The following is a 24,783-nucleotide window of genomic DNA, read 5'->3' on the forward strand; positions in this document are numbered from 1 at the left end:
TGTATACGGAAATGCAAAGGTCTGCACCTGGGATGGAATAGACCTATACAAGAGCTTGGGGACTGACTGGGCAGACAACCTTATTGATAAGAGGACCTGATGAGTCTCTTGGACACATCCTGGAGCAGGGGCATCCTGGCCTATATGAGCAAGATTGTGTCCATCAGGTTTGGGTTATGGCCATTTCCCTCTATCCAACAAACCTTGGAATTTTATGTCCTATTTGGGGTTCCTCACTGGGAGAAGCCCAGTCAAAGGTAATGAAGGTGATGAGCAGATTCATGTATGATGTGTAAAGACAAAAAGAACTGAGTTTATCACTCCTAAAAAGAGAAGTTTAAGGGGAAAATCTTACTGCCTCCAGTTACCTGAGGGGTGGGCACAGAAAGGGTAAAAGCAAACTCTCCTTCGAGGTGCACAGAGATTGGAGGGGATGCAGCGAGTGAGAGTCACAACAGCAGCTGCTGGCTTGGGGGTGTTGGTTGATGAGGAGCTCAGCATGAGCTGGCAACGTGCACAGGCAGCCCAGAAAGCCACCTGTGTCCTGGGCTGCACCACAGGCAGCGGGATCAGCAGTTGGAGGGAGGGAATTCTGCTCTCTGCTCCACCTGCAGTGCTGCACCCAGCTCTGGGGCCCCAGTGTGAGAAGGACATGGAGCTGTTGGAGGAGTCCAGAGGAGGGTCAAGAAAATGATCCAGGCACTGGAGCACCTCTGCTGTGAAGCCAGGCTGGGAGAGTTAGGGTTGTTCAGCCTAGAGAAGAGAAGGCTCTGGGGAGGCCATGTGGCACCTTTCAGTACCTAAAGGTAGTGCAAGAGAGCTGGAGAGGGACTTTTTAAAAGGGCATGGAATGATAGAACAAGAAGTAAGAGCATTAGGATGGTGGAGGGTAGGTTTAAATTGGATTAGGTTAGCATTAAATTGGAAGGAATTCATTCCTGTGAGGGTGGTGAGTCACTGGAACAGGTTACTCAGAGAAGCTGTGGATGGCCCATGCCTGAAAGTGTCCATCCCAGCCCAGGATGGGGCTCTGGTCTAGTGGAAAGTGTCCCTGCCTGTGGCAGAGTGGTTGGAACTAGATGATGTCTCAGGTTCCTTTCTGCCTAAACCATCCTATGATTCTACATTCCAATTAGAAATTAAGAAATAAATATTCACCTGGAGAGTGGTCTGAAATCAGTTTAAAGTGGCAGTGAAATCTCCAACCTTAGCAATGTCCAATATTCAGCTGGACATCACTGTGAATGACCTGATCTGACTTTGGAGTTATGTCCTCTTCAGTGGGGGTTGGACCAGGTGATCTCCAGAGGTTCCTTCCAACCTGCATCATTCCACAATTCTGATCCTGCATTCTTTAGGTGTGTTGGCTGAATGCACCAGATTCTGGAGGTGACTAAATATTGTTTTTAAGGACAAAATGCTGTTTACTTTACACAGATTAGTAAAACCATTCATTTTCTCCGAACTGTTGATATTAAGTGAGCAGAAGGCCAAGATCTTTGGTGAGTGGATAATGTTTGTGGAATGATCACAAGGATTGTGGAAATCCTGCTGGCTTTTTTATTTGTATGACTGGAAATCTGTAAAAGTCTCTGAGAAAAAGATCTATGTTACAAAGTCAGGATTATCTCACATCTTTGCTGATGGAGCCAGAGGAATTAAGTGACAGGACTTCCCTGGGTTTAGCAGCATCCACACTCCAGTAAAGACATTAAATTATGCTTGCTACTAAATGCCATTTACTGGAGGTGCCTTCCAATTCAAAATATGTATCAGATGGTTGGAAGTTACGAGGGAATTCACAATGTAATCTGTGCCACTGCCTAAATGCACATCCAAGTATTAGCTGCTCCTGGGCAAAGGGTGAATGGATTTGTGTTGTTAATCTCTATGGAGATCTTTTGAACCTCTGCCCTTATAACTGGCAGAAAAAGGAGAGGAGAAGGCTCAGGAGTTTTTGCTGGGCATGCTCAATGAATCAATGAGAATTTCAGTCTCCAGGGTAGGTGGAGCTGCTAGGTTATACAAGGATTAAAGGAACACATATTCTCACTGTGTATATACAGCACTACTGAAAGCTGTGCTCAGTTGCCAGCCAGACTGCTCAGTAAGTGTGCATCCTGTCACAGCCATTTCTAAACCTCAGGTGTTCATCACTTGAATTTCATTTAACTTTCAGCCAGCCTCAGTCCTGCTTCACACCACATCCAGCCATGCTTTTTGAACACCCTTGCAGGCCACCCACTCCTCTCCTGTTGCAAAGCGGTCACACATGACCACAGTGAGAATGCACAGACTGTGAGGTTGCTCTCACACCCTTAGAGCCCATCCTCAGCTCTGATGTCACTCTAGTCCTCTGAAACCAAGAGCATAGAATCATAAAATGGTTTGGGTTGGAAGGGACATTAAAGATCATCTAGTTCCAACCAAGGCCACCAAGATTCAAAGCATCAAAGCTCAGGCTTGAGCTTGTATCATGATGCCTCACAGCTCATGTAAGCATTTCCACAGCCAAGCAGCTGGCTGCTCTGGGTAGCTCTCTCTCAGGTTTCTGGTGCTGCAGCTGGTTAATAATCACACATTTACTAGAGCTTGGACTTGGGGTTTTCTCACATGCCAGCCAAGGGCCACAGTTGGAGTCAGCCTTCTCTCCCAGTAACTTGTAATTACTTACTTCAAAGTGGAGCCATTCCCTGACTGAGAAGCAGAGATTAATCCTGTTGTGTGTTACTAGGAGACTCAGTGGGTTTGTGGGAGTACCTTGGAGCAAGAACAGGGGGACCTGAGTACCCCTCTCCCCCACAGTGTCCCACTGAGTGACCTGTTTACCTGTTTGGGTTCTCTTGATTTGGATGCTTATGAAGAACTTCGAAAGGTCTTTCTGTCTTGGGAAAGAAATTTAAAAAATGAGTTGAAATCCTGTTGCCTTTTTTATTTGTATGACTGAAAAACTATTCCTCAGGCAGGTCTAATCCAGTTTAGGGCATGTAAGCTTTCCTTTAGGAAGCCACCAACTGAATGACTGTCATCCCTTGAAGCCACCTGCTCCCCTCCCAAGAGAGGAGGAGAACTGGGGGGGTAAAAAGTGGACCTCATGGATTGAAATAAGAACAGTTTAATAACTGAAACAACAATAATAATGATACTACTGCTAGTACTAATGAAAAAAGAGAGGAAGAGGGGAATGAAATCCAAGAGACACACGGGATGCACAACGCAATTGCTCAACACCTGCTGATGGATGCCCAGCCCAGCCCTGAGCAGCAATCAGTGCCCTCAGCCAACTCCCCCCAGTCTATATAGTGGGCAAAATGTTCTGTGGTGGGGAATGTCCCTCTGGCCAGCTGGCTGTGCTCCCTCCCAGCTCCTTGTGCACTTGTTTGATGGCAGAGCACAGGAAGCTGAAAACTCCTTGACTTAGGGTAAGCACTGCTTAGGAACTAAAACATCAGTGTGTTACCAACATTCTCATCCTAAATTCAAAACACAGCTCTGCACCAGCTACTAAAAAGAAAATTACTGTGTCGAGTCAAAACCAGGACAATGATTTCAGTGACATAACTAAGGTGTTGTTTAATTCTGCACCGGGAACAAAGCAGAACAAGAATAATGGCTGTTCAACAGAGCAGCCTCTTGCCTTGCCTAGAGCATGCTCCTCCTCTCTGTGTAAAGTCAGTGGTGTCTCAGTGCTTGTGTATTTTGAATGTGGCCACAATTCCTTTGGCCTAAAGGCAGGATGGACTCTGGTACCTTGAACTACTGTGTGTGTCTCAGTAAATGGACTGCCAGGAGTGCTTATCTGTCTTCTGCCCAGCATGAATTAACTCCTGCTGGAATTAAACCCTTTGTTCTTGCATAGTGAGGAAACATCTTCATGGTCACAGGGCCAGCTGGAATGTAACTCAATAAAGTCTGAGGGCAACTCCCACATCATTCACTGCCACAGTTAAAAGTTCCATTCTGGGTAAAGAAATTAAATGTAAATAATTTTATCTCTTCTTTCATACCTTAAGGGGCAACATTAATCATCTGTGTAATTTCAGGGGAGTCAGCAGAGTTATGCTAGGCATCATATTGGTTTTTAGTCAAAGGTGCTTTGCAGTGAGCAGTTATGACAGTAATGCAATAACTTGGAGCCTGCCTCGGGGGGTCCTGCCCTCATATGGCATCTGCAGTTTTCATTTATGACTCTGGTGGTAGAAATACTTCACACATACATACAGCAGAACCTGTGATCTCTGTTACCTGTGGTCAGTCCCCGAGAAGTAAGTCTCCCACTTGACTCTGGTGGACTTGGTGTCTACAGGTGGCTTACAAACCACAACAGAAAATTATCCATATTTCTATCCATTAAAAAAAAAAGGTTTTATAATACAAAAATATATTATGCTTCTGGGAGTACAGGGTATCCTGCAGTTCTGTGAATCATCTAGAATAGCAGGGCCACAGAAAAATAAGAAACTGTGCGTGGGAAGACTAGGTAAATCTAACTTAATACATGAGCTTTGGCAATCAAAGCTGCCAATGCAAGCTGTCAGGACTCTGCCAGGGAGACAGATGGCACGATGACAGCAAATGGATGGGTCTCTAAAACTCAATTACCATTTCAGTTCAGACCCTTTTTCCATATGCCAAGTTGTGGAAGAGCTTTGTTTATCTTGAGCTTTATGCATTGTGACAGATAATTTGCATAGGTGTGAAGCTATAGGGAAGGCTGTTACAGTGTGAGGCTGAACATGAGTTTTTCTGTTTGGTGCTTTCCAGGTTACCTTTCTGCTGCCTTGCAGGTGGCAGGTTTCTGAACCTTTATTTACATAAATCCATCCATAGTCTAGAAATGTTCTTTCGAGCTAAGAGGCAAAACGTTTTAGGATCTGTTTAGCACATTAAGAATATAAATCACTCTCAACAGTTTTCTGAGCCAGAAGTTCTTCAACTTTTTTTCATATACCTACTTTCATCCCCATTACATTCCCTTTGACTCCTTGTCAGTGTGTTTCCATGCCCACTGGGCAGCCCACTTCCATTGGCTGGAGTGCCTCCTCTCACTTTACCATCCAGGACTAGTTTTGTTATTGTAATTAGTTGCTAATAGGTGCAAAAATTAAACCACTGATGCCATCCTCAAGGGATGTCTTTTCTCCCACTCCAACAGCCTGATTTCCTTATAGGCCTTTGCTTGCTGCCTTCTTCACAGGAGATTTCTGAACAGCCACAGCCTCATCCCAACCTGCCAAAGGAAGCATTTGCACAGTTGTACAGCTTTCTCATCTAGGGTACCATCTCAGTGTCTCAGATTCATAGTCACATTATGCTTCCTTCCAGCTCTGGAATACTTTCTTCCCCCCTGACTATTCAGTGTAGCTGGATGTTTCCCTGCCCCAGCCTGCCCAGGTCATGCAGGTCAGCAGAACGGGTCTTAATTTAAGTAAGGTAAATTACCAGTATTTTCAAGCCATACGACCATGGCAGGTCATTAGAGAAAATAAGAAAGCTGTGTAATTTTGCTTATTTGTATGTCATATCTGTGTTGCTGGGTGAGTGAGAAATTCATACATATGATAGGAACAATTTACAAGTTTGAAAATGTCAAAAGGCAGGTTGTGACCACACACTTTCTGTCTGCAGCTAAAATGAATCTGCTCCCATGTCTTTGCAAAAAAAGTACTTGCAGATGTCTTCTGCAGGCTGATAAAGAGCTTGCCCCTGGATCATGGGCATGACAGCAAACTTTCCCAGCTATTTGAACAAAGACAACCATTTTAATGGTCCCCAAACATCATTTCTCTTGTAGAATTTGACAGTATCATGTTAGAAATATCTTGTTTTGGCCCCTTCTACCACAGCAAGCACCTGATCAAGCAATCTACTTGCGACTGCTATAAAATTTTCTGAACCCTTGGGATGGAAGGGGTTGTATAAATGTGTCAAAATGTCTATCTGTTTTTCACAAGGTTTTTTATTAGTAGCATCATTATTTTTAACAACCAGTATTCACTGCTATAACAGCAAAATGTTGCCAGAACCTTTCTTAATTGTCTAGCACTGCATTTTATTAAAAACAGCAGATTTTTCTTCTGGCTGCTGATCTGTGAGTCAAGGTTGGTAGATTGTAGCTCAGAGGTGGTGGCCCAGGGTTGTGTAGCTGCAGCATCTCCCTGTGCTTCATGCTCAGCTCCCACTTTGGGGACATGATGTGTGGCACTGGGAACACGCTCACACGAGAGCTGCTGGTGGGAATACCTATCCAGCAGGAGGGGCTGAGGCCAGCATCTCTGAGCCACCCTGGGGTACAGCTGTGTGCCCTCCTGTGCCTTGTCACATAATGAAGCCACCAGGCTGCTGGCATTTGCCACCAGTGGGTTTCTCCTTTCCTTTCAGAGCCATCCCCTCCCTTTCTCTGGTTGCCTCCAGGCAGATCCAATGGATGATGTAATTCTTGTCCCTGCAGAGATAGACTTGAGGCAAGGGACCTGCTTGGACTTGGTCAGCTGGTGGCTCCTGTAGGTTCATTTTTTGTAGTTAAGTTTTCCACCTCTTCTCTGGTTATTTTCTGCTTTCAGATTTTGACTGAAGCTCTTTTTTACCCTATTTTGTCAGGATATTGGTGTAAATTTAGTCAAAAATCTTCCATGTTGACACTACTGAATTATTCAGGGGCTGATAGGAGCATACTTAATGGGGTGTGTTCATCAAAGTCATCTGCACAGAAGGTGGCTTTATGGAGTTAAAATCTTGTCTTCGTTTGGAAAGACAGGTGGCTGCTAAGGAAGGCTGGAGCCTCCCCTGAAATGGAAAAAATGTAAACCCCCTCCCTCTGAATTGTTATAAATTTGAAATCAGGGGGGCTCTCAGGCAAAAATATGGGAGCAGGAATAACAGTTTTTTATTAGGGAAAAAGATAAAAAGATAAAATAACAATGCAGTAAACTAAAACAACACTGACAGAGTCAGAACACAACCTGACACCCTGTGGGTCAGGGTGTTGGCAGCAGTCCCATTGGAATTGTGGCTGCAGCCCTCCTGCAGTGTCAGGGGTGGTTCTGTTGGAGCAGGGATCCTGTAGAAGGGTGGAGTCTTCCTCTGAAGATCCAGTGCAAGAGGCAGCTGCTGTTCCTCTGGAAAATCCAATGGAGAAGCTGTGCTGATGTTCCAGAATCTCCAAATTATACCCAGGTAGGAATTCTTGGCTTCTCCCTCTGGGCTCACATCTCCCAGTGGGATGCTGTAGTTCTTATCAGCCATGCAGTGACATTCAATAGCCTGTTATCAGCAGATGTCTCCCCAGAGGGAGGAGTGGGTGTGGAAGAGATAAAGAAAACTGCCCACTGAACAGAAGACAACTGTCATACAGATGGCAAATAGATACAATTTGCTTGGCAATCCTGGACAAATCTAAATCTCATTTTGGAAATAAAGGAATCTCTGGTTTTTGAAAGGACTCCTCATCTGACCTGATACAACTTCAGAACTTTCTGGGCAGACTCTCAGTGTCCTTCCTCCTCTCCACATTTCAGCATCTTCATTGTATGGTCCTGTCTCTCCGTTCTTCTCTCTTTTCCTGAGCACTAGTGTAGTTAATATAAGCAGTTTTTACTACATCACCACTAGCAACTGACTTGGCTAGGGTTATAAATACAACTGTGTAACTACAACCAAGAATTCAATGGAATAAAACCCCAAACCCCACCAACATTTGCATGTTTTAAAGCCTTCCATCCAACATTCACACAGATGACATCTGTCCCTTGCTTTGACTCCTAGCAGTAGTCCCAGTCTTGCAGAGCTGCCCACACAGACATGTGTTTCCAGTCCCTCCAGTTTCAGTGTCACTCCAGCCAGTCTGGCTGTGGGTGCTCAGTCCTTCTCCTGCCATCTTCCCTTCTGCAGTATGGCCACATCTTGATGGGAGGCTGCAAGTCCTGGGCTTGAGTTGCACAAAGACAAATGGTCTCTCCAAAGTGCCTGTTCTTCATTTCAAGGAGGTTTTCTGTTTTCATGACAGCTGTGACTGTAAGGAACCATAAATCCTGGTGTCCTTGTCCCAGGTAATCCTTCCTGCCCAGTGAGACACCTGCCCTATTAAACACCACATTACAGCCTCAGATTAATGGCAAGTGTTACAAAGGAGCACCACAGGCCATGCAGAGCCACAGCAGCTTCCTAAGGGTGCATCTTGCAAACAATTACCAAAAAACAACCAGCTGGACTGTTCTGCAGAGTGAGGTTTACTGTACAGGCTGAGACTGTGCAGAGTTAGCCATCCATATGCCTAGCATTTATTATAAAAATTTATGGCAGCTGCTCTCTGTGAATGTCAGTGAAATAGGTGAGGAAATAGTTTTTTTGAAGCAATCTATGGCTCTAGATGAATCTCTCCCATTCATTTCAAGAAGAATTATTTTTCTGAAATGTAATAAGATTTTTTTCTGTATTAAACTGAGATGTCTAAAATGTAGATATCTAAATCCTGTGGACTGCTTAGTAAATATCAGAAAGACATCCCTATCTGAAACAAGTTTTCTTTTCTTTAGCTGAATAATAATACTCCTCTTATGTCCTTTATCATTTCAAGTGAAGAGAGACATGCTTTTGCAGTACATAAGCAAGACCACTCTCCAAGGTATGTTCAGTAAGCAATCAAGGCAGCCTATTATGAGAAATTATCCTCCACAAATTTAGATACAGTAAATGATTACATATATCCTTCTGTTCTTGTCAGCTGAAAATGCAAAGAGGATTAGACCCAGCTCTCTGCATGTCTCTCTTCCTTTCTTTGGACTGAGCCAGAGCAGGGGTCAGCACACAGAACCAGAGAGGCAATGTAACCTTCTGATATTTACCAGCTGGATTATTTATGACTCTGAGTTGGCTCCCAGCAAGCAGGAGGGTCACATGGGAGCTGGGCCCTTCTAGGAGAGCAGATCTTCTTGTGGCCTGTGATGGACCTAAATATTTGCATTGATTAGAACCCACTTTGATGCTGTTATTTCATCATTATGAGCACTGTGTGACTCATAAATGATGAGCATGTACTGTACAGCACAGGATGTGCAGGGCACTACAGCTTGAGGTGGGCATGTCAGCCTTTGGAACGTGGCCAGTGGATCCTTTTTAAGCTGGACTTATTTCAGGAACCCATCCTGATTCATGAGTGTTTCATTTCAAGTATGTGCTTTAGTCCTATCAAAACGACCAGAGTTTGAGGATATGCTTAAAGCTAAGAATGGGATTTTGAAGTATCTCTGACTCAAAGGTAAAGCATGGGAAAATTTTCACAAAATTTGAAGGCAAAAAGATTAGACTGTAGAGAAATGTAACTACAGGGAAGTCCCCTCCCTTTTAGGAAAAAAATTGTAGAAATGTATCCAATTATCTGAATGCAGACAACATTAAGGAAAATACTATACTACACATTTAGAATGAATTAAATCAATTGACAGCTATCCAGCCACAGAGAAAAAATAATGTAATTGTAACTGAGCAGCAAAATGGTTCTGCCTAATAGTTAAACATCAGTGAACTCCACTGTGTCTAATAAAATGCAGATCTCATTATCTGTTTGTTATGTGCATCGAGAGATAACTGTTCAAGTTGAAAAGTATAAAAATTTGATTTAATTCAGTGACATTTTGGATACAAGAGGGTCAGGTTGGTCTTATAAGAAATATCAGCTTGGGGCATATGGAAAGGAGTGTAATTGAAGATAAGGCTCTAGCAAGATGAGTGGAAAATGTAATAAGAGTTCAAGGATACATTAAACAAATGCACCCTGGCCCTCACACAGTAATCACCTATGTGTGCCATAAGGCAAGCAGCAAATGTAATTGACTCCCTGAAGGAAGATCATTACAGCTTTGGAGCTTGCTGCCTCATGCCACGATTTCTTCTTCCATTTGCAGCACTGAGAATTGTAGGGAATAGAGCCAGCTCTAAATAAACCCAGAGACCTTTTGGTGGCTTTTTCAAAGATTAAGCAGATAGCTGTGAATATCTGCCACAGTGTCAAAGATTAAAAATGACCAATATTGACATGAATGTGGAGAAGCCCCAGTGATGAAGGAGGATGGTCCTTTAAGCAAACAAGGAAAGTAAGAAGTTTGGCTGTAATAGGCCAAAATAAAGAGAAAGTACTTCTTTGTAGCCTGGTGTATTGAAGGGGTTCAGCGTGATCACAGTTTCTGGTGTGTGGTATGGCACTTGTCCTGTTTTCCCAATTCCTGGCCATTTTTAACCATATCTGACTGGGCTGTAGAGGTATCAGGGATATGGTAGAGGTGAGAGACCTTACCAGACTCTGAAGGAGCCACACTGTGAACTTAAACCTTCCTTGGCCTCAGCCAGTTCCCAGAGGAGTTAGACCTGGGGACATAAATGGATTGCAGGCTTTCCTGGTTCAGACATCTATCTGCTCCTATTGAGGGAGCTCTAGCATATCACAGAGCATATCTTTCAGCTAACCAAAACATTTGGAGTCTTACAGAGCCTTAATTTCCCTGAAAGCTTCCTGCCAGCCAAAAAAGAGGATTAGAGCTGGAACTGGCCTAAAAGTACAAACAATTTACCTGCATTTGTCCTCAGCTTAGGCTCTAATGAGAAAGTCCTGACAGTGACACCTGTTTGTCTGAATCCCATCTCCTGCTTAGTACTCAATAGTTGAAATCAATAGACATATTCTAGATATCAAATGAATAATTTTTTTTTTTTGCATTGAAGAGTGGCAGACAATTAGGTACTTAAATAACAAATGTCTCATTTCATAATGTTTCCTGCATGGCGTACTCAATCTGTAATTAATTAAGGTGGCTCCGAGGTCCCGTTAAGATTGATCAGTTAAAAGCAGCAGTGGATTCATCTCTTGATGTCTTCAGATTAGAACTCAGTATTACCTTAGCTCAGAGAAGGAGTATTTGGGGTGAAATTTAAGGGAAAATTATAAGGAAAACTGACTGGAAGACCTACTGCTTTCTCCTGGTCTCGAGGCCATTATAAGAATGCTGTCAGAAGACATTTTTCAAGAATGTCAGTTTAAGTTCTTAATTTCATTTGAAAATACGTGAGAAATAGAAATCAGGTTCCTTCTACAGAAAAGGAAAGTGGGATTTCAATCCAGCAGCAATAACTAGTTGTCTGCATAGTGCAGTCACATCCAAGTCTAAGCACTGAGAGCTTCCCAAAGCTGCAGCCACAAGCATGTGACAAATACATTCAGCTTCTCTGTTTGTACTGTATCACAGGCAGATAATTTGTCTACCTGTGTCTTCATTTAAAGATGTGCAGGCACCTGTCTTTCAGCCACCCTGAAAATGCTTCTCTAAGCTTCAGCATTTGGGAAGGCCATAAAGCAGAAATGTGCTCCCAGGCTGGGGCTGCTTTTAGGGACAAACAGTGGGATGATCAATTCTGCTCCCAGTGCTCCATGTGGAAGGTTAATCTAAGTGGCCTTCTGGCCTTACACTCAGTAAGTTGGAGGAACTGCTCTGAAGATGATGCAGTTGCTGTGCAAATATGTCAGCAATGAAATATTTTTCAATAGGTTTTAGCACTAAGACCCCATGGCTACATATGAATTTTACCTATGGTGGCACAGGTGGGCTGGTGGAGCTGCTGCCCTCTGTCTCTGCTCCAGAAAGGGAACCCTGAGTCACTACCTGCTCCCAGCCAGCACTGGGTTAACTGAGTCAGGAGAACCTGAGTAAAACCAGCCACTTTTAACAGGCTCTTCCTAAAAAGATCAGCATGGGTCACCTCCGAAACACTGGAGCTTCTGTGTGAGCACAGTGATGCAAGAGTCTTCTGGCCATTCCTCTTTCTGGATGTAAAGGGAATATTTAACTATCTGGACAACATACAGAAAGAGAGAGATGGGATGTCAATGTTTTATCAGCACAAATTCAGGGTTTTCACTCTACTCAGAACTACAAAGCCATAAATGAATCCTGGAGATCATCTCGGAGCACTACCCAGGCTCACTCTTCACACTCTTCTGTAATATGCTCTGCAATGCCACCAACTTTAGTTGCCTTTTTCTTATGCATTAATAATGTAAAAATAAATACAAGTTACTGTTATTTGAATAACAAAAAAAAAAAAAGATTTGGCACAAATAATGCCAAATTTGCTCATTTGTAGAAAAATTCATTTTGGTTACTTTGTGTTTCATTAGCTTTTTTCAAGCCTGTATGAATGAAAGGCTCACAGGAAAATTTGCATTCTCTATCATTTTGCTGATACTAATTTACCCCAGTGGAAGGCCTGTGTAAATGATGTTAATCTTGACAAGCTACAAAGAAGGGCTACAGGGATAATTACCCACCATATTTCACCAACATTTTTTTCTCAAACTCAGAAAATACACAGAAATTGGTAGGTACCTTAGCTGGAGCAGAAGCAAGGACTTCTCTTGAGGTGCAAAGAACGGAGTCTATAAATTATAGTATCCCATTTTTATTTGTGGCAAATTATTTGTTCTTTCTCAGAGCACTGGGAAGACTTGCAATCTTCTTTCCTGGTGCAATACAATCAGGTCCAAAACTCATTAAGAAAGTGTTATGTTTTATATATGTATTTATATTTATAAAAGTATGTATGTAATTTTATGTAATAATTATATGTAATTTATATAGAGGTGGTTATTGGCAATCTGAGGGAAAGATAGAAAGAATTTATTTGTAAAGGTGAATGAACCTTTCACATTCTTTAGCAAGTAATACAAAGGAGTATATCCCCTCTTTTACCACTATGTCTCACTTCTGACAAAAAATATCCTTACATTAAGATGTGCTAATCAAAACATTTCCCCCCCTGCTCCTTTATGCTCAGTTATAGTAAAGGTAGAACTTGCTACTTGGCACTTGCAAAAAAAAAAAAAAGCAATTGTAACTATTATATTAAAAAAGAAAACTGTCAAGCAAATGACAAGGGATTCTCAGTGCAGTTCTGGAATTAGAAGAGAATCAAAAATGAAACTACCAGTTCCAAGGGAGCCTTTTAGGATTCAGTGTTGCTGTACAGATAATAAGAAAGTTTTTAATTATAAATCATATTTGCCATTGCAAGCAGTCCCACTGAAGGAAAGAGGAAAAATGCATAGACAGCTCAAGCCAAAACAGAGCCCTCTGTGTACCTGTTTTGCACATTTTGATTCTGATTAAAAAGCAGATCTTATTCACGTTAGGAAATGGGAATGGAGATAATGCAGGCAGCATGCCTTTTGGGGTTTTCAACAACTTTCCAGGCACACTGAAACTAACATCAGCTTCTGTAAAACACTGGGTACTTCGTGAAGATATATTTTGTTGGAAAAGTAACATCTAGAGAGCCAGCTGCTACCAAACAAGTATGTATTATTAACAAAGGACTCAGAAAGCCTTCTGCTCACAGGAGTAAAACAAATATACAATTTAATCTAAGCTTCAAATTTAATTAACTACAAGATAAAAAAAACAAGCTGTTGTTTTTTCACAAGCAATTACACCTAAATATGATACTGTAGGTGCATATGAATTTTTCATATAATCATTTGTGCACACAAATAAGGCATTTATGTAAGCAGGGACAAATCTTGTCAGCTTGGTGGGCTTTCACCTCGTGCAGGCAACACCCAGTACAAAATTTAGATCACAGTTCTTCTGGAAACATGCTCATGAAATTCTCTGTACGGAGCTCTTGTAGTTAAGAGATCAGAGGAGTGTTTCTGGTGCAGATAATGTACTGTTCATAAGGTTGTGGACTCTGGTGGTGACATACACCTGTGCATGGCCAGGGTCACATCAGCTCAGAGCACTCCCAGCAACAGGGGCAGCACCAATGGCCTCACCCTGCTCTCCCTCTGGGGACACTTTGAGGCCCAGTGTGGTGCCCTGGTTTGGGTTCCCACCCACCCATCTGCCCTGTGCTCCTCTGGCTTGCAGAGAAGGACCTTTGGTGGGCTGATGGTCCCTGGGGTGGGCTTGCAGAGGAGCTGGGCTCCCCCTCCTTCCATTGTCACTTTGTCACTCAGCTCGTGCACATGATCTTTACCTCATAACCTGACAAATGCATTTGAGGCTAAATACAGGCAAGCACTTTGTTCTACACCTGAGCAGTGAGACCAGCCCACTGATTTGACTTACTTCTGTCTGCTGACATGTGAGCAGAAGCCAGAATTTATTTCTGGCAAATCCAGGGGATATTTTTCTTCTTCAATAACATTTTTTCCTTGTTCAAAACCATACTTTTTCCATCTTGTTTTCTGCTCTTATGGTCTGGAAACAAAATCACTCACACACATGATGCAAAACTGGAACTATTAATTTTTGTTAGAAATAGTATAATTACTAGGATTTAAATAATTTCTTGACAGGTGACTCATGAAATACATAAAGAAGTAAAAAATGCATTAATTTAATTCCACTGCTTATTTAGAAGGTACTTAAAGGGAAAAACTTGTGACTCATGGGAGCAGTCTTTTCTTCTGGGAGCGGTCATTTTGAAGACAAAAAGGTTTGAATAAAGAAAGCTATTTCTGTGTGAAAAGATTAGTAGCACTGCTGATAATACAACAACATCTCTGTGCAATCCAGTAGTGAGATCTACAAAATTTCTTACTGGGGCCATTAGAACTGTTAAAATGCTACCAGGCAGGTTTTGTGTAGAGTTGTTGCTGTGCATTTTTTCATGGCACATAATGGAAACTCCCCTGTTCTGGCTGTGCTGCACAGGTGGTCCCTGCCTGGCATCTGCTCCACTTGGGCAGGATTTTCCAAGTCTTCCTACTTTCAGCTGCTTTTTGAGGGGCTTTGTCCAGGAGCTGCTGCATTTGGGGGAGGGAGGGTGGGATAGTTTTATTCCTCCCTTTTCTATAGAAAGCTCTGTGGTTGAAGAACTTCCAGAGGATTTAGGCATCCCATGGCTATCCCTACCTTGTTCCTCAGCAAAGCTACTTTTACTCCATTCAGGAAGAGGAGGACAGACCCAAAAGTCCATGTCCCATATCCCAGGTCAGGGCAACACCACCTTTCTTTTTGCTATACAGGACAAAATTTATAAAACAGTTTTCTTCTGGTAAACCTATTATAGTTAATTCTTAACCTTTCTCTTTTTTCACATTTCATTACACTTCCATACTGTGGATGGAATTGCACTTTATTCTTGGATTTTTATCATAATTAGTTAAAACAATGATTTACCCTTAAGGATAATTAAAATTACTCTTATGAATGGGTACTTGTTATTTGTAAAAAATTGATTTTGCAGTGAATTTCAATGATTTGGTACAGTATTCTGACCTTATATTTCTATAGAATTTTAAAATTGTTGTGATTTAAAATAGCAGAATCATCTCATATTCTTCTTATTTGACTAGCTGAACAAATGGGAGATCCAAGATGCAATAGCTGCAACTCCAGCTGAAAGTTTGGGAAGGGGCAATGAAATGGAAAATATGTGCAGGTTGTTTCCATTATGTTTTTTGCCAGTATTAGCATAACTCCTGTTTTGAAATACTTGTAACCTTGGAGTTGTACAAAGAACCAAAAATTATGTGACTCTGGAAAAAAAATCCAAATAATTAAAAAAAATAGGCAGAGAAGGGAAATCAAGAGGACAAACCCTTGGAGGACAAAACTTTGGTTTTCTTTGTGTGGAGCTGGAATATGTGACAGTGTAGGCACTTACATATAAGGAAAGTATTCCTGTGGGAAAGGGCAATTTCTCAGTGATCACACTGAGAAAGATGAATCTAAGTAATGAATGGCATCAGGAAGAGGAAAGAACTCAGAGAAGAATGTGGAATAGAAACCTGAGAGATAGCTATATTTATCAAAGAAAAGAAGTGAAAATTACCAGTGCTGGAAGATGCAGATGATTACAGAGGCAATGAAATCCAACAGGAAAGGAAGCTCAGGAAGCAGTGGTGTTAATCAAGTCTGATAGATCAAGAAGAATACAAAATGTATTTTGCTGCAGGAGAAGGAAGATTTGGGTCAAAGTAGTTCAGTTTAGTGTGAAGAAGTCAAAATGGATCAAAGATGGAGTTGGAAAGAGTGAAAATTATGGAACTAAGAAAGCAAAGGCTGGACATGGCAGCCTGGAGAGTGGCTATAAAGGAAAGCAGAGCTCAGAGAACTCTTTTCAAAGACAGACCAAGACATGCATGGCACAGAAGAAAATTACCCTAAACAAGGATTATGAGAAAAGATAGGAAGTGAGATGAGAATATGAATTGTTGAAAGAAAGGGCAAAATGGATTTAAAAGCCAAAGTAGATGTTTTTTTCTACTTTTTTTTTTCCTGCCCCACAACACAACAGTGCACCATAGAAAAGGCAAAGACTTTTTAGTTTGATTTTCACTTTAAAAAATAAATTTCATTGGGAGGGTGGGCAAAACAGTAAAACTTTCAACCAAATGTCCTTTCTGGAGGGGAAAAAGAACAGGTGATAGGTTGGGTATTTCTTACATAATTGGAGTAGAAAGGAGATGATGTCATGTGGAGATCCAGGGGACCTGGGTGAAGCCTTTACCCAGTAAAATTTTATCCAGTAAAAGTAAATAAATTACTTGTAAAACAATTTATAGTTTCTACCATAGTTTCAAGAATAGCATAGGTAAGAAAAGAAAGTGACACAGGCCTTGCAGGCAGGAGGGAAATAGTAGGTGCCCTGTAATTTTATTTCACTAAGTCTTGCAATGCCATCTCTTAACATTGCTCCGAGTATGGGAGGGAATCGTTGTCCACATCAAAGTATTATAAGAAGGTTCAAAACTTTGGAAAGCAGAATGCTTATTATATAGCTACAATTATATTATCTAATATTTGTATTTTAAACATCCTTGTCAATGCAGCGATGTTTAAAATATAAAACATGAAGCAGGCTCTGAAGGTGTTGGTTTCTTTTTGTTGACTCTAGCTTATAGAAAGTGGTAATTGTTTTCTGTTATTTAAAATAGGCAAGATACATCCCACTCTAGGCGGGAACACTTCGCTATCAATGTAGATGGATGCTTTGCAGTTTCTGAGGTAAAATACTTTATTTCGGCGAGGCTCCGTGACCTTATAGGTCTTTTCCCACCTTAGCGGTTGTGTGCAATGATTTCGGGAGCAGTCGGTACGCTCAGTGAAGAGCTGGCTGCTGGAATACACACCACAACTATCGGCCGCTGCCGCCGGCTGCGGCTCCCCGCCGCCATCGCCCGCGGCCCCTCACGGCGGGCCGAGGGGCGGGGCCTGAGGGGGCGGGGCCTGTGCGACCCTGGGGGCGTGGCCAGGGGCGGTTGCCTTCCCTCCCCCCCGCCAATGGGCGGGGCCGGGTATCCCCGCTGCCCGCCTCTGTCGTTCGGGGCGAATCCATTGCATCCCGCGCGGGGGGAGATCCGGACCCGGATGCTGTCTGCCGGTCCGGTTCGGGGAAAGAAGGAGGAGCGGAGATAGCGTCTGTGGATCGGAAGCGGGCGCGGCCCTGCAGCAGCCGTGGTGGCTGATCGGGCGGGGGGAGCCGCTTTGTGGGGGCGGCTCTCCCCTCCCCCTTCCACCCCCCCTACGTCCCGGCGGGGGATGGTGTGTCCCGCAGCGCGCGCCTTGCTCGCGCGGTTCGGCGGCTCTGCGGGGGGAGGGGGACAGGAGAGACCCGGGCCCCGGCGGGTTTTGCAGTGAGCGCGGGGGAATAGCGGGCAGGGGGGCAGCGCCCGCTGCTGCCGTCCGGGACCATGTTGGCGGACGACGAGGAGGAGCTGAAAGTCCCGGAGGAGATGTTCAAAGACGTCAAGTTCTTCGTGGTGGGAGACATCGACCCCAAGGTACCGGGTCATCCCTTCAGATCATTCCCGCCTTCCCCTCCGTCTCCCCCCCATCCCTTTGGGGGGGGCACTGTGGAATCGTCCGGCTACCGCGCGCGGGCTCGAGGCTCGCGCCGCCTCACGGGGAAAGGGCGGGAGTGGGGGGAGCGCGCTCCTGAGGGACCGTGAGGGGTGACTGGGGGGGAGGGGAGGCGGCGGGTCCAGATCCCGGTCCCGATCCCGGCCCCGATCCCGCCTGCGCCCGCGGGAAGCGCCGCTGCCGCCGCCATGGGAGCCGCGGCCCCGCCGCGCAGGCCCCGCCGGAGCCGCCTGAGCGGAGGAGGAGCGGGCGGAGGGACTTCCTGTGCCGGGCCGGGCCGGGCGGGCAGCGGGGGCAGTGGCCGCCGCTCCTCCCGACTCGAGCGCTCCGCAGGCCCGGCCCCTCCCTGTGCCCGGTTCCGTACGGGTATACAGGGACAGGCCATGGGGAAGGTTCGTCATGGGGGGCCGGACTGGCTCTTCCCTCCCACCCAGACCTTCCCGCCTTGGCGCGGCCCCGAGCACGGCCCTGGTACCGCCCCGGGCCGCCCGGCGCGGTCCTGGTGTAGTTTAGGCCAAGGCCGCCCGCCCCTCTGGTCGTGCCTTGGGGCAGCGCCCTGGGTAATGCAGGTGGCCTGGCCGCGAGTAACAGCCGTGGTGGGCGAAGGTGGTTGAAACAAAGTTTTTGTGGCTTGTCCAATTAGACAGGTGTTTGAAGTGCACCCTACGGAGCTTTAGGATAGCAGCTTCCTGCAAGCAGGTTACTGCACGCTGAAGTTAGTCTTTGCCTCTGTGGTATTTGCTGCAGTAAAGTCTTAGTTCAGCGTTGGGTTCCTTTAGCATCCTGTCCTGGCACTCACTGAGCCTCGGATGCCTGTAAGAGACCTGGAGACACAGGCACTGGCCTGTTCAGATGGTTTTCATTCCTGTTGTGCTAAAAAAAATACAATCTAGGAAGAATACAGTTAAAGATCAGGATAAAAACCTCTTTAGACAGGTCTTTAGATAAAAAGTTTAGTTCTTTAGGCATTGAGTCTTTACACATAAAAATTTTAATAGTGGTTTAGCACTCAAGTAACAGATTCCTGTACTTACCAAAAAAACCCTATAGCAGCAATGTTAGTATTGAATGTATGAGGATGAGTGCAAAAATCCTGTAGCGCTCTTGCACATCATTTGTCGTAGGAGTAGTGTCCCGAAAAGCCTGTTCTTAGTTGTGTGTTGACATGGGAGGACAATGAGCAGATTTCCCATAGTGCAAGCAGACAAGCATTCTTTTAAACTGGTTTTCTTTCTCATGTTAAATTTTTTATTCTTCTTTGTAGTCAGAGTCATTGTCATAGGGCTTTGATTTGCTCCAAATTCGGTGCATTTAATTTTCCTCTGCCTGGCTTGGGAGGCAGAGGTGTCAGTGTGAGGAGGTGGGCTGGGCTGGGCTGAGCTCAGCTGAGCTGAGCTCGGGGCCAGCTCCTGGGAGAACCTCTGTACCAGCTTAAGCCCAGCTGGCAGCTAAGCACAACACAGCTGCTCTCTCACCCCCAGCCCTGTGCAGTGTAATGGGGAGGAGATTCAGAAATTAAATTTACAGGTTGAGATATAAAAACAATTTAATAATTGAAAACCAGATAAGGTACAATGGTAGTAGTAAATAATAATGGTGAGAAAAAGGAAAGAAAGGAAACCCCAAGCAAGTGGTGTGCAATGCAGTTGCTCACCATGCACTGACAGATGCTAGACTTCATTCCTGACTCCAGATCAGTCATTTTTATGGGTAACTCCCCCAGTTTATATATACTGGGCATGACCTCCTTTGGTGTGGAATATCCCTTTGGTCAGTTGGGGTCACCTGTCTCGGCTATGCTCCCTCCCAGGCTTCTTTGTACCTCCTCACTGGCAGAGCATAACACAGAAAAATAGTTCTTGACTTAGGATAAACACTGCTTAGGAAAAGCCAAAACATCAGTGTGTTATCAACATTATTCCCACTCTGAATCCAAAACACAGAACAGTAGCAGCTACTGAGAATAAATTAACTCTTATCCTTGCTGAGACCAGGACACCCTCCTGTGAGTGTCCTCTGTGGTACCCTGGGGCACCTGGGTGTGAGGAGCATTTATCAGGTGTGTTATGAACCAAGACAGAATGCAGGAATTGTAAATCAAACTCAAACAGTTCTTAGAGTGAAATTTGTCCCATTACTGATACAAAAAACCCAAATATCTTTGGTACTTTTTACTGCTTCATATACCAGTGGATGCCAACTTGATTTTGCGAAGAATTTCTCCTTTATCTTCTGGGGAGGAGCACACTTTGATCAGCTTAAATTTCTAATGGTTTCACAGAAAACCAGTTAGTGTAATAAATATTAAAACAGACCTAGCACAAGTGAGTATGCCAATCAAAACAAATCCAAGAGTAAGAGGAAAAGAAGTAATTTATTTTCAGGTGAATAACTGCATACTTACTGCCTATTAAAGCATGTGCAGCATAAATTGGAAGTCTGGAACAATTCCAAAACTCTGGAATTGTGCCGAGGTGTTCTCTGGCCAATGAAGGAGAGTTAGGCTGGCTCTCAACTTCAAATCCATTCCATTGGGTGCATTTTGCTTCTCACACCTTAGTGAGGGTGATCAGTAGATGTCAGATCCTCTTTTTCTTTTAATAAATGCTCTTCCTGCTTTCCTCAAACATAAAAACCCAAACCATCATGTTTTGGAAACCAGTTAAAACCAACATTTCTTTCAGAAAGAGATAAAAAGTAATGCAATGTAGCACAAGGTCTTTGAACAGGACATTTGGGTTTTGGTTATCTTGTGGAATTTATTTTTATGTGTCCATTATCTTCTTAATTTTGAACTATTCCTCTTGTTTCTTCCAACACAGATTTTAGTGGGAGAGAACAAGATAAAAATTTAATTCTACCTTCCCCCCCCCCATCCCCCCCCCCATCCCCCCCCCCATCCCCCCCCCCAAAATTATTTGAATGGGTATAAACCAATACTTAAAATGCAGGATTTTTACAGTATTCGTATTAAGGCTTTTCAGCATTATGTTTTCCAATTACAGGTATATGGTTGATATCAATGTTAGTGAGTTCTTGAATTGTACCAATACAACTTTTCAGTCCAGGCACTACTTAATCTGAGAAAGTTGTGTGTTCTGAGAGGAATTTTGAAGTTGATGTTGATGCGAGCTAAATTAGGAAGAGTATTTTTTTCATGACACATAAAATAATCAAAAGCATTATTAAGTATCATATTTACGGTGTTTAAACTACTACATGAAATCAGTGTAACTTTTTGTATAAGCAGATGCTTTACACAAGTTCTGTAATGCAACATTGTTTTGATAGAAAAAACCCCATACTCTTAGCACATTATTCATAGCTGCTTTCTGATGCTGTCAGATTTGGGTTCTCAGTTTTTGTGACGTTCACTCCTTTTTTTAGCCTTCCCCTAAATGAGCAGTTGAATGGGATTGTAACTCAGGGGGAGCTGTGTGAGACAAGGAGCTCGTGTGCTGAGACTGTTCTTAAATGCCTTCTGTTTTCAAAAGTGCTTTATTTGGATTTAGTTTCTCCCTTTGGAATGATAGCATCCTGTGTTTCTTTATGGATTTCATGAAGGAAGGTGTATGATTTAAGGGATTGGTGTGCAAAATGGAGACATTCACTCCTGTTTCTGGCACTGGTGAGAAGAACAGCAAGCTCATGATCAATTTTCTTGGCTATTTTAGAGTAATTGTTTTGGTAATATTCATCCATTGCAGAAAAAAAAGTTCACTTTTGTTTTCTTTAATGGAGTTTTAAAGTCAGCTACTTCTGTCAGGAAGTGCCAAAATTGCCTCCTCAGTAAGTGGTGATTTTTCTATCCCTGTTTTTCTGCTTGGCAGAAATGCTTTATAAAACAGCTTGATGCTGTGTTTTGAGAGTCTCTTTTTCAGTGCTTCTTTGTCCTGGTGAGTGTACAGGGTAGGGAGTAATTGCTTAAGGACCAGTTAATTAATTAATATCTCTATGAATGCATTACCTTGCTCTCTGCTGTTCACTGTTGTGGGCAGAGCATTCTGTTTTGAAGGGAATGTCCCCAGCAGGTTTGCAGGGACAGGCATCTGTCCCTGGCAGGTTTTGGAAGATGAACCAGTTTTGTTCTAAATCAAAGGGGAATGAAACAATAATCTCAAATGGCATTTTTAACTTTTTAACTCTTAGACTGTAATTTTTTAAACTATTTTTCTCTTCTTCCCCTCTACACCCCACTACCTTCTCTGTTACCTTCTTAGTTTAAATGAAAATCCCGTTTTTTGGGGTGCTGGTCTGGGTTCATCACGCAGATCTCTACAGCAGAGCTGAGAGAACATTGAACTCTTAAAACAGCACCTGCTTTTTGGTTCTTGCAAAACTGGGAGTGAGCTGTGCTTTGGTAGCTGGGAGGTGTTTTCCATTCTCAGGGCACAGCAGTGGAGTGAGGCACTTCAGTTCCAGCTCCTGAAGGTACTAATTTAGGGAACACGAGTCCTACTTGTTGTTTTATCTTCTGTATTTCATCAAAATCACTTAGTCCTTAGAATTCAGCTTCTTATTTTAAAGTATATTCAAACACTTCCAAAGCTACCCTATGCAAAAACACTTAGAAGAGCTTGCCTTCCCTGCATGAAGGAAAATTGTTTTAATATATTTTTTGAGGAATATATGTTTTGGAAAAACCTTGACTTTTCCCCAATTCTTACCCCATCATCAATTATTTTAAAAATTAGCTCTTCAGATGCAATGATGAAAATATAGAAGGGGTGTAAACCTTTGGCAGTCAGGTTTTAAATGCGTTTGGCAACTTCAAGAAAAGTTCTGGCCACCTACAGGAAGACAGCTAAGAGAGAATATTGATTCGTCCGTCCAGCGTCAGTGTCTTCTTGCAGTAATGTTTTTCTCAAATAAAAGATGCTAAAAATTGTTGACTTCTCCCTGTCCTGTTTTGGGTTTAGGTTATCCAACTTCTGAAAGCTGGGAAAGCAAAGGAAGTTTCTTACAATGCACTGGCCTCACATATTATTTCAGAAGATGGGGACAATCCAGAAGTTGGAGAATCTCGAGAAGTTTTTGATCTCCCTGTGGTAAAGGTGAGTGACTCACCCATGATATTGTCAAAGTATTATGAAGCATAGATGCTTCATTCTTATAACAAAATATTCATCTTTGGATGATGACTGAATGAAACATTTCTTTAAAAATCTTGCATTCTTGTAACACAAACTTTTATCGTGACTTGCAGATTCTGTTACAGTTCTGTTCTCTCCTTCTGCTTGTTGCTCTCTAACAGTGGTGTGGGTAATTTTTAGTGTTCTGCTTTGGATTTTTTTCAGATTTTTCTTTCAGTCATCTGTGAGATGATGTCCTGTTAGTTCTACTTTAGAAATATCTCTGAAGGAAAGGTTCTTACAAGCTTCTGTCAGTAGAAAACTTCAATCTAGAATAAGTAGATTGCTGAAGGTTTTTTTAAAACACATAAAATTGGGAAAGTGCAAAATAATTTTGTTGATTCTGCATATATAAACGATGCTAATTATGGACTATAGAAACTTGTAGAAAATTAGGGTTTTTTTTCCTCCTTATTTAGTTTTTTATGGTGTTTTTTGGTCTTTTTTTCTTTCTTATGCTGGAATTACCAGTATTTTGTTACTACTTTCCAATAGCAGGGTATTTTTCAGTGAAAAATTATGGGCTTCATCTTTGAATATGTGAACTTGTCACTCTGGAAGTCATGAGAGAGATTGGAAGAAATAACACTAGAATTTCACTGCTGATACCTTTGAGTACATGATTTTGGGTTATTTTTTCCGTACGGGTACAGGTGGCAGTAGAGAATTTTGATAGGTTTTGTCATGAGAGCTCACCTGACAATGTAGAACTGTGAATTAACTGTAAAAAATGAAAGGTGCTTGGCTGGGCACCTTTATGGTTATACTGGGTGTGCTGGTTAATTTGTAGTTCCTTTTTCTGAAGTGGCTTTTGGTGTAATTTTAACTTCATAAGCAAGGAAACTGCTGCCATTTTCATGAGAAGGAAGGACATCAGCATCGTAGAGAGCACTTCCTGCTTCCTAATGCCACTTAAATAATTTAATTTGCTTCATAACTGCCAACTCATTTGCTGGAGGAGAGCAAGTCTTTCACTAATGTCACTTGGCTTGACCTGAAAACATCACAGCATGATTTGTAATCAAGAAGATCAGACTAAGTATTAAAGGGACTGTAAGTCAGAGGCAAAAGTAGCTGGTTATAGGGAAAAAAGAAGATTAAAAACTTAAGGGAGGAAAAGATCCTTTTTTTTTTTTTTCCTGAGGATTAAGGAGTTAGAATTTAAGTGTTTTTAGCTCTTTTTTGTATTATGTCCTATAGGGGAGGGGGAATAACCAGAACCTGGAACACCATAAACACAGTTGCTACAATATATTCTTTTGTTTGTCTTTTGAGGAAAAGTAATTCCATACTGGATGTGATGTCACTCTTTGCCCATTCTTCCTTACCTGCTGCACTGGGACCAGTGTCCTACATCTCCTCCACTCACTGCCACCTCCCTGTGTCCCTCTGAGCCCTTCTGTCCCAGAATACTGTCAGAGAGGGGCCATCTCTGCTCAGCAGCCAGCATTGTTCTGTCTTTAGAAAACTCATTTTGTGTAAGGCTATGGTTCTTCACTCCTTGGTGATGAGTGTACGATAGGATTATCTGAATTATTTTTTCTCACAAGTAAGAACTGCAAAAAGGGGGAGGATTAATAAATACTGTAAATGGCATGAGAGAAGGGGGTTGCTGCACAACCTTTGAGCTGTCTTATTGTGAACTCTTGCAAATAAATGAAAAGTCTTTTTTTGCAGACTAAGTGCAATGTCTGTGAAACACTTAAGACTTCCAAAGCTGGGAAATATATATTAAAACTAGCTATAGCATGAACTTGGGAGGTAATTCATATTTTCTGTGTGTAGAGCAAGGATTT

The 24,783-nt window shown here is 42.8% G+C and overlaps 1 protein-coding gene across 2 annotated transcripts in view; it reads left to right on the top strand.

Annotated features, from left to right (window-relative positions):
• Positions 1-17,653: 17,653 nt before the first annotated feature.
• The window catches only part of PAXIP1 (PAX interacting protein 1), a 31,620-nt gene continuing 24,490 nt past the window's right edge, over positions 17,654-24,783 (top strand). For both annotated transcript variants that reach the window (XM_084205609.1, XM_084205608.1), the window contains exons 1-2: positions 17,654-17,776; positions 22,775-22,909. In XM_084205609.1, coding sequence (XP_084061735.1) covers positions 17,687-17,776; positions 22,775-22,909 — 225 coding nt within the window. In that variant the 5' untranslated portion in view covers positions 17,654-17,686. The remainder of the gene's footprint in view (positions 17,777-22,774; positions 22,910-24,783) is intronic.

This window comes from Fringilla coelebs (assembly GCF_963513975.1).
Source record: "Fringilla coelebs genome assembly, chromosome: 1".
NCBI classification, from domain to species: Eukaryota; Metazoa; Chordata; class Aves; order Passeriformes; family Fringillidae; genus Fringilla; species Fringilla coelebs.